At 40.5% G+C, this 15,599-nt stretch overlaps 1 protein-coding gene across 6 annotated transcripts in view; it reads left to right on the forward strand.

The window, feature by feature from the left end:
• The window catches only part of BTBD9 (BTB domain containing 9), a 481,979-nt gene that overhangs the window by 356,018 nt on the left and 110,362 nt on the right, over window positions 1-15,599 (forward strand). For all 6 annotated transcript variants that reach the window (XM_078000050.1, XM_015136280.3, XM_028847607.2 and 3 more), the window contains one exon: window positions 2,752-2,941. In XM_078000050.1, the coding sequence (XP_077856176.1) occupies window positions 2,752-2,941 (190 nt within the window). The remainder of the gene's footprint in view (window positions 1-2,751; window positions 2,942-15,599) is intronic.

Raw genomic sequence — 15,599 nt, forward strand, 5'->3', positions numbered from 1 at the left:
CTTTTCCCAGGCACACAGCAGGGTTGTGCTTTCTAGTCCCCTTTGAAGTTAGGTAAGGCCATGTGACTTGTCTTAGACAATGAAATATGTGCAAAGTGACATGTATTACTTTTGGGGAAGAGTTTTAAGAGCCTGTGCCCAGCTTACTCTCTTCCCACTGTGGCTGTGATTTGGGAAGCACATGTCAATATGAAGCCTCTGTGACTGGGATTCCAGAGTGATACAATGAGCAGAGCCTGCTGGCTGATCGTTGTAGAATACATAGGGTGAGTGAAAAAATAAATGTGTGCTGTGTTAAGCCACTGAGAGAGTAGGGGCCTGTAAGTTGCTGCAGCATAACCTGTCTACAGTGTTATGTCTCCGCCCAATTTACTGTACATCTTATACCACTTCCTTTCGTTCTCTCTTCGAAATCAAATACTGCCCTTTTTCCAGGAGATAGAAGTACCATAACTTACCTTCTAAATATAGTCCACTTCTGTTTCTTTCCAAAGTCACAGGGAGCTTCTCTCTGAGCTCCTTCTCTGCCAGGAAACTGTCCTTACAGGTAATTTCACCAGTGTTTTTGCTTGTTGCTTTGGAATTAAGCTTCATAATCAAGGAATTCATCACCAGAAAAATTCATCCTCTCTCCCTCCTCTCCCTTCCTTTCTTCTCTGTGGGTGGCTTTACTCAGCTACAGAGAGCAAAGCAATTAGTGAAGGCATACGAGATGAGGGCTTAAGTACAAACATGTCCAACTTTGGAAAATAAATGAGTTGCATAGAAGATATATGTAAAATTACTTTTTTCTTTTCCAGTCTACTTTTAAATTATCTGATGTAAGCTACAAACCTTGAATGTAAGTAGGTTTTGGTTAAATAGCTTAAATGTCTGAAGAAAATTATAGGTTTTTATTTTAAATGCACAGAAAAGGTCCCAGGGGACTTAAAAGGCCCTTACCTTTTATTCTCTTCTCAGTGTTTAGAGAATTTACATCATAGTGAGCATCCATCATTTTGAGGAAGTTCTTGACTTTTATAAATGAGCAGGTTGATGTAGACTTGAGTTATAGAGAGAGAGAGACTCAAAACCAGAACAGCTGGGTTTTTAAGATGCAGCAGTTCATGAACAATGGGAAGAGCATATATGCTGCAACGCACAGAATAGTAGACAAAAAAAGAAATGAATCATGGCTGAGGGCAACTGTATATTCTGAAATGGGTTTGGTACCAGGTCCTGCATCGCTTTCCTATTATGTGAGTTTCAAAATTCTGAATTTAACATGTTTCCTTAAACAGACTTTCAGAATAATAGATAAAATATCTGCAGCTTAGAAACTACTAATAAAACAAATACCTATGTACCTACTAGCTAGCTTAAGATATAGAATAAAACCAGTATTTATTAGACATAAAATCAATTAAAATGTTTTTGCTTTTTTTTTTTTTTTTGAGGGAGTCTCACTGTGTTATTAAGGCTGTAGTACAGTGGCATGATCTCAGCTCACTGCAACCATTCCCTCCCAGGCCCAAGCAATCCTCCCACCTCAGTAGGCCGAGTTGCTGGGACCTCAGACGTGCACCACCACGCCTGGCTAATTCTTTGTATTTTTGGTAGAAATGGGGTTTCACCACATTGTCCTGGCTAGTCTTGAACTCCTGAACTCAAGCAGTCTGCCCTCCTGAGCCTCCCAAAGTGCTGGGATTATAGGCATGAGCCACTGTGCCTGACCCAATTAATATTTAGACCTTTTGGTGCGGGGTGGGAAGGGGACCCTTCCAAAATTTCCCCTTCCCTCTTCCCAAGCTATTTTTAATTTTCTTTTTTTCTTTTGTTCTTTTGTTTTTTTGAGACCGAGTCTCACTCTGTTGCCAGGCTGGAGTGCAATGGCACCATCTCTGCTTACTGCAACCTCTGCCTCCCAGCCGGGTTCAAGTAATTCTCCTGCCTCAGCCTCCCGAGTAGCTGGGACTACAGGCGCGTGCTGCCACGCCCAGCTAATTTTTGTATTTTTAGTAGATACGGGGATTCACCATGTTGGCCAGTATGGTCTCGATCTCTTGACCTCGTGATTCACCTGCCTCGGCCTCCCAAAGTGCTGGTATTACAGGCGTGAGCCACCGCGCCCGGCCGCTATTTTTAATTTTCTGTATTAATTTCCTAGATGCCGTTTTTAGTTTTGCATTTATGTATATAGCTCTAAACAAAGTATGTTTTAGTTTTGACTTTGTTGAAAACTTTGTATAAATGAATACATAGCCTGTGTTTTTCTATGCCTTGCTTTTTCTTTTTTTCTTTTTTTGGAGACGAGTCTCGCTCTGTCACCCAGGCTAGAGTGCAGTGATGCGATCTTGGCTTACTGCAACCTCTGCCTCCTAGGTTCAAGCGATTCTCCTGCCTCAGCCTCCCAAGTAGCTGGGACTATAGGCACATGCCACCACACCTGGCTGATTTTTTTTATTTTAGTAGAGATGGGTTTGTACTATGTTGGCTGGTCTCAAACTCTTGACCTCAAGTGATCTGCCCACCTCAGCCTCCCAAAGTGCTGGGATTACAGGTGTGAGCCACCATGCCCACTGGGCTTAACTTTTTTTTTTTAAAGCTACTTGGCATGGAAAATGTATTAATATCTGAAGATAATCCAAATGTTCTAATTTTTCTTTTATCATTGATTTGAGATAGCAATTAATTAATTTTGTTCTGAGCACACTATCGAGATATATTTGGCTTCTCTTATCCTGATGCCAAATCTTGTTTTTGGATTCACAGTTCCCATGGAGAACGTTGCAACAATTGCTGATTGTGCCAGCGTGATTGAAGGAGTCAGTCGGAGCCGAAATGCCTTGCTGAATGGGGACACTAAGAATTATGATTGGGATTCTGGCTACACATGTCACCAGCTAGGAAGTGGTGCGATTGTGGTTCAACTAGCACAGCCATACATGATTGGGTCAATACGGTAAGAAGATTCCTCCTCATTCATAAGTTTTAAAATGGAAGATACACATATAGATCGTATTTTGGTAAAATGATAATCCTAATAACTTCAGTGAAGACATTGTACTGTTCTTTGCTCTAAATATCAAGAAAGGAGTGGGAGCCGAAGGAAGGGACAACAACAAGATATGGGGTGCTTGTTTGGATTTTCCGCTGGGGCAGTACACTGAAGGAACTAGACAAGAGGCTTCTCCCTGGGTGACTTATGTCCTTTTCCAGTCTCAATTTGTATTGGTTAGAGACTTACAGGATAATGTCAAGATAGTTATATAGAATGAAAAAATCATTTTCAACTTTAATGAATTACATATGAACAAAACAGATCTGAATTCGAGATCTGGTTCTGAACAATCTTAGTGATCTTTGCGCTTAGGCTTTTTGTTGTTCCTTTTTGTTTTAAGAAGGGAACTTTAACCTTGCCTGCTTTATAGGATTATATAATTTTTAACCGTGAGACTGGTGATATCCCTCAGAGGATATATAGTCATGCATTGCTTAATGGCAGAGATACATTGTAAGAAATGCACTGTCAGCCAATTTTGTCACTGTGGAAACATCATAGAGTGTCCTCATGCAAACCTAGATGGTATATAGCCTACCACACATCTAGACTAGATGATATGTCCTGTTGCTCCTAGGCTACAAATCTGTACTGCATGTGACTGTACTGAAGACTGTGGGCAATTGTAACACAGTGGTAAGTATTTGTGTATCTGAACATGTCTAAACATAGAAAAGGTACAATAAAAATATAATATACAAGATAAAAAATGGTGGCTGGGCATGGTGCCTCATGCCTGTAATCTCAGCACTTTGGGAGGCAGAGGTGGGTGGATCGCTTGAAAGCTCACGAATTTGAGACCAGCCTGGGCAACATTACAAGATCTCATCTCAATTAAAAAAAAAAAAAAAAAGAAGATAAAAAATGGTACACCTGTGTAGGGCACTTACCATGAATGGAGCTTGCAGGACAAGAAGTTGCTCTGGGTGAGTCAGTTGGTGAGTGATGGGTGAATGTGAAGGCCTAGGACATTACTGTACTGTAGACTTGAAAACATTGTACACTTAGGCTACTCTGTGTGTGTGTGTGTGTGTGTGTGTGTGTGTGTATATATATATATATATTTTTTTTTAGATGGAGTCTCACTCTTGTCACCCAGGCTGGAGTGCAATGGTGTGATCTTGGCTCACTGCAACCTCTGCCTCCCAGGTTCAAGCCATTCTCTTGCCTCAGCCTTCCAAGTAGCTGGGATTATAGGTGCCTGTCACCACAGCTAGCTAATTTTTGTATTTTTAGTAGAAACGGGGTTTCATCATGTTGGCCAGGCTGATCTCGAACTCCTGACCTCAAGTGATCGGCCTGCCTCGGCCTCCCAAAGTGCTGGGATTACAGGCATGAGCCACGGCGCCCAGCCAACACTGAATTTTTTAAATAAAGTAATAGTGCTACGACATTATGGTGTCACTAGGCGATAAGAATTTTTCAGCTGCATTATATCTTATGAGACAATCATAAATGCAGTTCGTCCTTGACTGAAACATCTCATTATGCAGTGCATGACTATACTTTTAGTTCAAGATTGCCATTGGGTCTTAAGCTGCTTTTTCTTTTCTCTTCTTTTCTTTTTTTTAACATTCTAAGAAGGTCTCCGAAGGGCTAATGAAAACATATAATGTTTATATATTTATGTATGTGTGTATATGTATATGTATATGTGTATGTATGCGTATATGTATATGTATATCTTAGCCCTCCTGGAGTAAAGGTGTTGGCAAGACATGACTGCCTTTCCCCCATAATGTTCCACCACATTTACTTTGTTGTTTCCTGTTCTCATTTTAAAGTCAGTATATATAAAGAAAGAAATAGCACAAAAAATAAGGTGCTAATATTCTAATAAGCAAAGGTTTATTGATGTTTAGGCTAATAGCCACAGAAGTTGATGCTGCTTGCTGGTTCCCCAGGGCACCCTAAGGAGTTGATGCTGGGTTTCTTGGAGAATTCAGACTGTGGATTCTTCATTAAAATTGTTGACCCTTTTTTATAAAGGGCCACATTAAAGGCTGAGTAGCATAGGCAACAAATCACAGATAGAGAAGCCTCGAGTTCGTACCACAGGCCAGATCAGCTTACTTTGTGCTTAGGAAGGGAAAGAGACAAGCCACATCAGCTACATGTACAAATAAACTTCCGTCGAATAGCAAATAACACCCCACCTTCCTTTCTCTCATCTGTATGCATTAACTAAAGTACTCGTAAACCATCTATTTAATAAGGTATTCTAGAATTTTTGTTAAAGATGATGTGAAACTTACCTCTATATTTTCCATTACAATCTATCCCTTTTTACTTTAAAAATCTGGAAAACAGTTGTCTTTCTTTTGTCTTCTGGCACTCCTGATAGCCTCCACAATTTCTTGAAGATTACCAATCGTGTCTCTGAGATTACATCTGCAATTTCTTTCAGCAGGCTCGGGGTGTAACTCATCTGAGTCAGGAGACTTGAAATCATTTAAATTGACTAGATACTCTCTTTCACTTCACCTATTTGGGACTTCAATTTTCTCTTTATTATGTTTGTTCTGACATTTCTAATTTGAAGACCAGTCTCCTTGCCAGTGAAGATTGAAGCAAACGGGAAGTTTAGTAGCTCTGCCCACTCTCTTTTAATGTTCTCCATTTTCCATTTGCTTACCTGGTACCCCACACTTCCCTCTCCACCACCGCCACCATCTAACAGTGTTCTATGCACATCTCAAACCAAGATGTCTAAAATGGAATTCCATTATCCTTCCCTCCCTGGTCAAGTCACGTTATGTCATGATTCCCCATCTCATTCAGTGGCACCATCCATTTGTCCCTTACTTGAGCCAAAAACTTGCGAATCTTCCTGATTTCCTTCCTCTCCTTCACCCTCCTCTCTCATCCAGTCAGCCATAAAGTTCTGTCAGTATGGCCTAAACACACAAATCCTTCCCCTCTTCTGTGTCCCACCACGTCACCATAGTTGCACAATATTTGTTTCACTTTTCTACCCAATCTTCCAGACCTCCACTGGGCCCCCCACTTCCCCACCCACAGCCATCCCTCCCATACATCCTTCTCTCAGAGGATTCATGGTTAATACTTGCCTTCAGGAGAAAGTTCAGACTGAGGCATTTTAAGAACTATCTGACTTACCTCTGTCTGTACAGCCTTGTGTCCTGCATCTGCACCCCTTCCCGCCCTCCCCAACCCTGTGCTACTCTGGACTCTGTCACAGCCTATCCAGTGATTAAAAGCATTGCACATGGGTCCTGCCCTCTCTTACCCTTTTACCTCCAGTTCTTTGATCGTGCTGACGTCATTGTTTGCATCTCTCACTACCTTCTCATTACCTCCTTTTTTCCCTGGCTCTTTTTTTATTCCCCCCTTTAGGCTCCACTCCTTTGGGAATTCTTTGCTAACCATCCATTATCTCCTGAACTTATTGATAGATCCCTCTTCAGTAATCACATATATTTTGTATACAATTTCTGTTGGAGCGTTTGTAATATAAATGTTCATTTGCTGCCTCCTCCCAGCCATACCTGATACATAAAAGCCTGTGGCAACTCAGAATATGCTTCCCTTGAAAGATTCAGTGTACTGATGAGGTAGTCTATCAAGAAAGAAGAGGAAGCTGTGGGGGGTACAGTGGGAAATCTAGAATCTAAAATCTATTGTGGACTGCATGAGGTTGTTATCAGGGTGACAACTCAGAGAGACAAACAGGCTCTTCATGTGGCAAGGCCACCTTGGCCTCTAGCTCTACCCAAAGAATCAGAGATGTTGAATCTGACTCCAGAAAAGGCTGTCACTGGGGTCTAAGGCAAGAGAGAATAGTGCCCATTTGTTTGTTTTTTTTTAATGTGGATTGAAAGTGGTTCTCCCAAACAATTTTTCTTTTCCTGACTCAAAGCGGGGATGATGAGCATGGACACACCAAAGGCAGCATTGTGTATCTCAGCACAGTATGAAGCCTCCAACTTCCTTAAGTCTGCTTTTTTTTTTTTTTCCCCCCAGTAAAAAAAAATCCATGTAATTGAAGCTCTGTATAACTGGCTGAGCCTTCAAAGAGACACGTCTCTGTGAAACTAACGTTATGTTGTCAGGAACTGCATTTGCCTCTTCTGTGACATTATTAAAAGGAAAAGGAGAGAGATTTATTAGCCACCAATGCTTGTGGACAATGCTGGAGATCTTGGCAGGCTGCAGTTAGCGACAGTTGATGTAGCCAGATAGACATTTATTGACAGGAAACTAGATGAGTGGTACCCCTTCATAGGGATGAGTAATTGACCAATGACAGGTTGATTAGTCAGTGACATTTGACCCCAGCTTCTATTGCTTGTGATGGCTGACTTGCTTTCCTAGACATTGTATCTGAAGAAACCCAGTGATTCTGAATCAACACCAGAGGGAGAGTATTACAGAGCCCAGTGACTTAACAGTTTCCCTATCTAGGAGGGAGGAGATCTGGAAATCCTGGAAACCCTCTCTTACCATAGCTGAGGTAGGGTACTATCAATGATATATTGGTTTTAAATATTCAGGTTCCTTTATATTTGGTGACTACAAAGGCAACGGTCTCAAACATGATGGTGTGATCATGGCTCACTGCAGCCTTGACCTCCTGGGCTCAAGCAATCCTCCCACTTCAGCCTCTTGAGCAGCTGGGACCACAGGCATGCACCTCCACACCTGACTGGTTTATAAATTTTTTTTTGTAGAGACAGGGTCTTGCTTTGTTGCCTAGTCTGGTCTCGAATTCCTGGGCTCAAGTGATCCTACTGACTTAGGCTCCCAAAGTGCTGGGATTACAGGCGTGAGTCCTGGCCAAACATGAATTATCTTAGTCACTGCATTTGCTATTGCTAAGTGAAGGACGTAATTGCTTTGTGAATAAGGATTTCTTTTGTTTGGCTGTTTTCATCCCCAGGAGCTATTTCTTCCTTTTCTGAGAGTTTACTCTGTAGTTGGGTAGGCAAGTAGAGCCTTCTTTCTTGACAGAAAATGTTTGGACTTAACTAAGCATGGTCAGTGGCTGTCTAATCCTCTTAGTGAGTCAGATACCAATATCCTGTGGTATACTAGAGAGGGTGGACTCCATACATGATCTCTGACCCTCTCGCTATACCCGCATTTTCGTTGATTCATCCAACAAAAATTACTAAGCCTCTTACTATGTGCTAGGCACTATTGTAGGCACTGGGGATACAGCACTGAATAAACAAAATAAACATTGGTGGCCCCATGGAACTGACATTCTAGTGGGGTTGAGGGGAGATAATAAACAAATGCTATTTGTAAGATGGCTGATATTTAGAAGTGCCGTGGGGAAATCGGGAGGAAAAACCAGGTTGGAGATGCAGTCCAGTTTTAGATTGGGTGGTCAGGAAGGCCTCACTGAGAAGGGTGAAGTGTGAGCAGATCTCCAAGGATGGGGAGAGTAAGCCCTCTGGGGATGAGCATCACAGGCAGTGCCAAGCCCTGGAGTGGAGCTTGCCTGGCAGGCCACAGGAGCCGCTAGGAGGCCAGTGTGGCTGGAGCAGGAGGGAGGGAAGAGCACGGCCAGCCGGGTGATAGCTTTGAGAGGTGACAGCCTGAGATGTTTCCATCCCACGCCCCCGCCACCACCCCCGTTTCAGTGTTTCTTCAGCGCCATCAGAGCAGAGGAGGGGCAGGGATGGGGAGGCCCTCATAAAGCCACCTTCTCTGCTCCTGACCTTCCTTGACCCAGTCTGCTCCTAGAAAAGAAGCAGCAGGAGGTGCCCTAACTTTTACCATTTCACAGGAAGCTCTCTCATCTCTTGAATTTCTTTCTCATTCCCGACGTAGCACAACTGGGAAATAAAGGGGTTTGTCCTTGGTGTTGCTAGGTTTACAAGCACAGCAAAAGTTACTCATTTTATTTCCAAGAAAAGAGAGAGAAATTACCTGAAATGTGTCTTAAAAGTGGATAATTGAGTAGTAATTATATCATTTTCATGCCATTTTAAAAACATTAAAATTTAAATAACAGGAAATCTTCAGAGGCTTGACCACATAAAAAGAGCAGAGTCGAGTCATAATAACTAACCAAATCCACCTAATGTCTTAGTTTATAGTCCCTCTGTCACCTTAGTTTAGGACTTACTATCTTTCTACTTGCTAATTGTGATATCCTTTTTCGTATTTTCAGGCTAGTATGAGAACTCAAATATGCTGTGCATTAAGTATACCTATCATCCAGTCTTTTCCAGCTAATGACAGCACTTTGTTGAAACCCTAATTATAAGACAGTCAATTAAATTAACAATTTTTACATTGACTTGAATGATGTTTTTGCAATTGATATGTGCAATAGTGTAAGTGAACTACCCCAAATCTTTTAAATAACAAACCTAATAGTAAGTACGTAGGCTGTCAAAAGATAAGACTGTGTAGATAGATGCAGCTAAATAAACCCATTGTCTCTCTGGGTATTATGAGTATTAAGAAGTTAATGACACAAAAATATTTTGAGTTCTTCAATTTGAAAGTGTTACATAAATGCAGTATGTTAGGACAAAAGATGTCTAGCCCAAAGTAGGTTCTTGATGGGTATTCATAATCTCTTTAGACTGTGGGGTGAAGCTCTTTTTGTTTTGCAGAAGGAAAAAACAATTCTACCACTTTAAAAAGTTAATCTGGCACATAATGTCTGAACCACAAATCAGTTTATGCCTTGTAGTTATTCAGTAGATAAAAAGAAGTAATAGCGAATTGATCCTTAAAAAAAAAAAAAAAAAAGAATTACATATGCCACTGTGGTCCTTATTCATCTGGTATATTTTACCTCCTCTGTGAACTGTCAAGCCCATGCCGAGTTCAATTGTCCTTTCACTATTGTGTGGCTACAACCAACTCTAGATTATCTATTCAGTTTGTAAATTACCGTGACCTCCTTTAGACTGCTATTTTTTCTTCTTCCTGCTGCTTACCACCCTGCCTAACTGTTGCTCATCCACTTCCCTCCAGAAGGATAAGCACAGAAAAGAAAAAGGAGAGGAACTGCAAAAAATGCCATTTTTTTCCTGCTTAATAGCCAAATGAAGGCTTAGTCGATAAGGGTGGGTAGAGGAATTGGGGCTAATGACTCAAATAATGTTTTGTAATTATTTGAGTACTTTCTACATCTGTGCTGCACTCAATCTCTAGTAGGACCACGGATAATCTCATGTTGAAGATAGTGATTTTTTTAATATTGTGATGGGCTTGAGTCTTTGCAGCAGTTTCCAAATGCATAGTATGGTTCTCTGTGCTGTGAGTACTCAATAAACACTCATTGACTAAACTGACAACATAGATGCTAGTGCAACTAAAGGGAGTTCTATCTATCAACTAAATTGGACATCATATTTGCTCAGTGTGTCTCATCTAAGTGTATGTGAGGAAACTGCTAAAGATCTGGCATATCCAGCAAATGACTGAGATTGAGCTTTGGAGATAGGCTCTGACATTAGCACAGGTGATGATATTAGCACAGGTAAGAATGCCTCACTTGTTTCATGCCGCTTTCATTTCATTCTGTCTGAGTACTGCACAGGCAAGCAGTGCATCTATTTACATTAAGACAGCCTTCTTTGCAACCTAGAGAGCTAGAAATTTCCTTTTTATAGTCTGAAGAATACAGCAAACATCTAAATATATGACTCTTCTGGCTTGGATTAAGATTGCCTATCATTCTAGTCAAAATTGGAAAGATATTTTACAAAATTTGCTTCATATCAGTCATGTTGAATATCGTCTGTCACAGCCCTGAACCAAGGAATTCTTCCTTGTCTCGCTGATCCATGATTTATTACTAAGTGTTGTTTCTCTCTGAGCCTATCTGCATCACAGTAAAGTCTTCTTTTATCACCCTCAGACCTCAGAGCTCTGGTTCCCAGAAAAATCATAGAGCAAATAATTTTATCTATGGTTCCCAGTAGGTGCTGAAGTCTGAATTGTGTGAATGCTTAGAGGGCCAGAAATCCTGGATCCTGGAAACAGATAGCAGGATAGTTTGGGGGCATGGTAAATATGCCTCAGCCAGTTTCATCCTAGAGGTATTTCAAGACCAGAAAGTATTGCTATGGCAACTAAGTTGTGTGTTAAAAATACAGGAGGGGCACTAGAATTCAGATGTTCTTTGGAAAAGCAGGAAAAGTTAAATGCCTATATATATATATATATATATGTTTGTGTGTTCATGTGTGTGATTTACCTCACATGTCAACCATTTACCTCTGTTGAGTGATTGGAGAACTTGGCAAGTAGTCATCATAAGATATAGCTGGATATATGAAAAGAATCCTTTTAGCTTTCCAAGATTTTAACCCATCTAGAAGACATTTTTACAGAGGATTTCGGCCCCATCTGACCCATTATTTCATGCACACTCATATTTAATAATTATCTAGAATTGTTAAGAACTCTTTAAAACAAATACTTCACCAGTAGTGATTTCAGCAATCATTTTAAAAACCAGAATTATTCACCTTGGAAAACGAAATGAGTAGAAAGCATCAGCCTCCTCCTTCTGTGGCAGATGTTTTACATGCTGCTGCCCCAGGATAGGCCACACGGGGTCACAGAAATGCAGCTATTCTCATGAGGGCTAACAGAAGCGTAGGACTTTGAGCAAACTGAAATTTCTACACATTTAATACATCAAGTCGTTTTAATACAGCTTTTGAGTATTAAATGAATAAAGCTATTCTGCAAAAACTGATGAAGGGTCACAGTCATTTAAGGTTAATTCTTGAATTAATTCAAAGCAGTAATCTACCTTTGAAAATCTTCATATTCTTTCCCCAAGTACGCTTACATCAGAGAGTCTTTTCCCAGGAGCCCAATTTTGTCAGTTTGTTCAGATACTTTTGGTACATCTCGATAGCACCTGATGTCAGCGTATCTCTCTTTTTAAAAAGCTTAGCCCTTTGTACATTGGTAACCACAGAGGCACTTGACCAACACATACTTGTATATCTACTTAAGAACAAGCAGAAGCACTGAGACCAAGAAAAACTCTTCCACCTCCTCTTCTTGCCTCTCCTCTCTGTCCACCTCCATTTCCACATTCTTCTTCTAGGAAAGATGATTATGATGACAGGCTGGTTGGTGCCCGTCAAGGACTCCTTTCAGCAACTTTCCTGGACACTCAGGGTCTTAGCTCTAGCTGAGGAATCATTATTTGCCTGCTGCATTGCCTCTTTCAGCAATGTATCAGATTCAGTATAAGGGGGATCGGTTACATAGATAAATGCAGAGTATGCTTTTACTTCTCCCTGGATTTACTTTCCTTGCTGCCCTTAAGACTTAATGGTCAGGATCTTCTTTCTTCCTTTTACCTTACTATGCCTGAAACCATATCCCTCAATGGTTTTGATATTACCTGCCTTGCCACATTATTCTTTTACTGTAACCAAACACCAGCCAAGAGTCTTTAGACCTTCTGTACAGTTTAATGTTTAGAAATGGCTAATGGTTCTTTTAGTTGCCATGTCTTACAGTGGTTCTGGAGCTTTAGCTGCTCTCATTGTCTATATTTACAAGATGAAGACATTAAATCATAGTTTGAGTTTCATCCCTTTCTCTCCATCAGGAGTAGGACAGCACAACCCATGGTAAAACTCCAGCTCCAAAGATTCTAATTTGTTTCATGATCCTGCAGAACCTCCTATAGCCTTAAAACAAAAGTGAGAGGAGCCATCACATCTTATGGTTCAATCCACCCTTGTTTTCTGTGGTCATAAATTGTAGAAACTTCCATTATATGTTGCAACTAAGATTTTACATTTGTTTTACTAGCGGTCATTTGCTCCAAAGGAACTTGCATTTGGCCGCAAATAACAAATAATCTCACTGAGAAAGATATTTTTTTTTTTCAGTTTTATTTTTTGTTTTGTTTGTTTTTGTGTCACATAACAGAAAGTCCACAGGGGCATGTCTGCCCGTATTGGTTCTGCAATTCAGTGATCTCTACAATTTTCTTGGTCTTTTCCATGTGTATTTTGCCCCAGAGAAACAAGATAGGGATGAAAGTTTTAGCTACCATGTCTGTGTTTAGGCAGGAAAAAGAAGGACAAAAGGATACAAGGATAAAAGCCTACCAGCCAAGTTTGTTCCTTTTTTGTTAGGAAAATCCAAAGCTTTATTTGAAGCTCTACCCAGCCAACTTTCACTTAGAATTATTAGGTAGAACTATGTTATACGGTCAGCCCTAGCAAGGTTGGCTAAGAAACTGAGGGTCATGGTAAGGGGGTTGGCTTATCTCGCCAACAGCTCTGCCACAGAACACTGCCTCCCGCTTGACATTTCACATGTGCTTTGGAATTTTAACACATCTCCATATTTCATGTGTTCTGTTTATTTTTTAAAACTACTTTATTGAAATATAATTCACATGCCATATAATTCACCCATTTAAAGTATATAATTCAGTGGGGCTTTTTCTCATTTATTTTTAAAAGCTTCCCTTAGAGTCCACAGCTTCTGGATGTATCTAAAACAGTACTATAATAATAATATTTTCTGTTATTCTCAGCTTCAGAAATGTTCTGTAGCTGGCCGGGCGTAGTGGCTCACGCCTGTAATCCCAGCACTTTGGAAGGGCAAGGTGGGTGGATTGCCTGATGTCAGGAGTTCAAGACCAGCCTGGCCAACATGGTGAAACCTTGTCTCTACTAAAAATACAAAAATTAGCCAGGTGCAGTGGTGGGTGCCTATAATCCCAGCTACTCAGGAGGCTGAGGCAAGAGAATCGCTTGAGCACAGGAGGCGGAGGTTGCAGTAAGCCGAGATCGCGCCACTGCACTCTAGCCTGGGTGACAGAGTGAGACTCCATCTCAAAAAAATAAAAAATAAAAAGTTCTGTAAATAAAAGCCTATGTCTGCTTATTGCACAATTCTGACCCAAAATGAGAGGCTTCATTGATTATATATGTTTGATTTCATATTCATGACACTTACTTCTTGGAAAAACTTCAAGTTTCTGTTGCAAACACTTAATATACTGACTTTCTGTAACTGATCTCCTGTGCTTTGCCAGCATAGTGATAATTCATGCCGTGATGAAATTTGGGAGGCAGGGCAAGATCACCAGTACCTCCTGATTAATCAAAATCAGAAGAAATTTTATTTGGTTTCATTTTACTTTAGTAAAATATAGTTTATCATATCCAAACTCTTATCTAAATTGTCAGTTTACATGGAGTCTGTTAACCAGATCTGTATTTGGTCAACCAAAGCAGAGTTGACTATTCTTATTTACATACAAAATTCCAATATCAGAAATTTCACTGCATATCTATATTATTTTGTAGTGACAGATTAATTATATCAAAAGTCCCGCTAGAAATGGTGTTTTCAGTCTTTAAGATCTGGAGTTGAAAAAGTCAAGTCTGTTTGTCTTGGAATGAAGTGATAGATTTTTTTTTTTAAAAAGACCTCTTACTTTCAAAAAAGATACAGGCAATGACTGTCATACTACCTCCAGTCTTTTCCTTTTCTAACTTCTTGGTTAATGTGGTTGGTTTTTTGGTAGGATTATAATGAGTATTTCTGACTTTGGAGACATTTGAAACAAGATGTACAGTCCATGGGAGGGTAATTATAGCAATAGGACAATTTTAAATCTTGGGAGAAGAAGTACAAATACACTCTGCTTTTCCTTCCACCATTTCTTCATGCCTTCCCCTATATCCATCTTCACTCCTTCCTAAAATTGTGGTCAAGAAGATGATCAGATTAGTTTGTTTGCAGCACTCAAAGTAGGCTCAGAATAGTTCAGTGGAATCACTTGTGTCTTTGGTCTCCCTCTGGGCCCTAAGAGGCATGAGCTAGGACCACTACAACCTAGAAGGAGGCCCCGCCTTCCCGCTTTATACTTCCCTCTCCTCCATCTCTCCTGACTCTTCTCCTTTATTCTGTTCTTTACAACAAAGTGGTAAGCAGATCCATCCTTTTCTCTCCTTGGATACCCTTAGTTTCTCTTTCCTAGGGCAGTGAGGGTAAGAATCTTTAATGAAACCAATTTCTAACTCAGCTCAGCGGCAGCTCAGTGCTAGGCAGTGCGGGGGCAATGGTCTCCTTATATTTACTCTGATTCTCTGGCATGGTCGTCCCCTTTTATCTGTGCTTGTGCTTTCTGTGGTTTTAGTTACCTGCAGTCAACTGTGGTGTACAGTATTATATGGAAAATTCCAGAAGTAAACAATTGAAAAGTTTTAAATTGCATGTCATTATCTTTACTTTTGAATTGCGTGACTGTGTGATGAGATTTCACACTGACCTGCTCCATCCTGACTGGAATGTGAAGCATCCCCTTGTCTGACATGTGCAGCTGGACAGAAGTACAGCATATCCAGCCAGGAGTCACTTAGTAGCCATCTCAGTTATCAGATCCAAAAAACATAGTATACAGTATATAGGGTTGTATACTATCTGTGGATTCAGCCATCCACTGGGGGTCTTGGAATGTACCCCACATGGATAAAAGGACATTACTGTACTACAAAGTGTACTGGGTTGATTCTTCCTTACATTATAGTGGTAAGAACCAAGAATAAGCTTTGAATGTTGACAAAGGGACAGA

This window comes from Macaca mulatta, chromosome 4 (genome assembly GCF_049350105.2).
Source record: "Macaca mulatta isolate MMU2019108-1 chromosome 4, T2T-MMU8v2.0, whole genome shotgun sequence".
Classification (NCBI taxonomy): Eukaryota; Metazoa; Chordata; class Mammalia; order Primates; family Cercopithecidae; genus Macaca; species Macaca mulatta.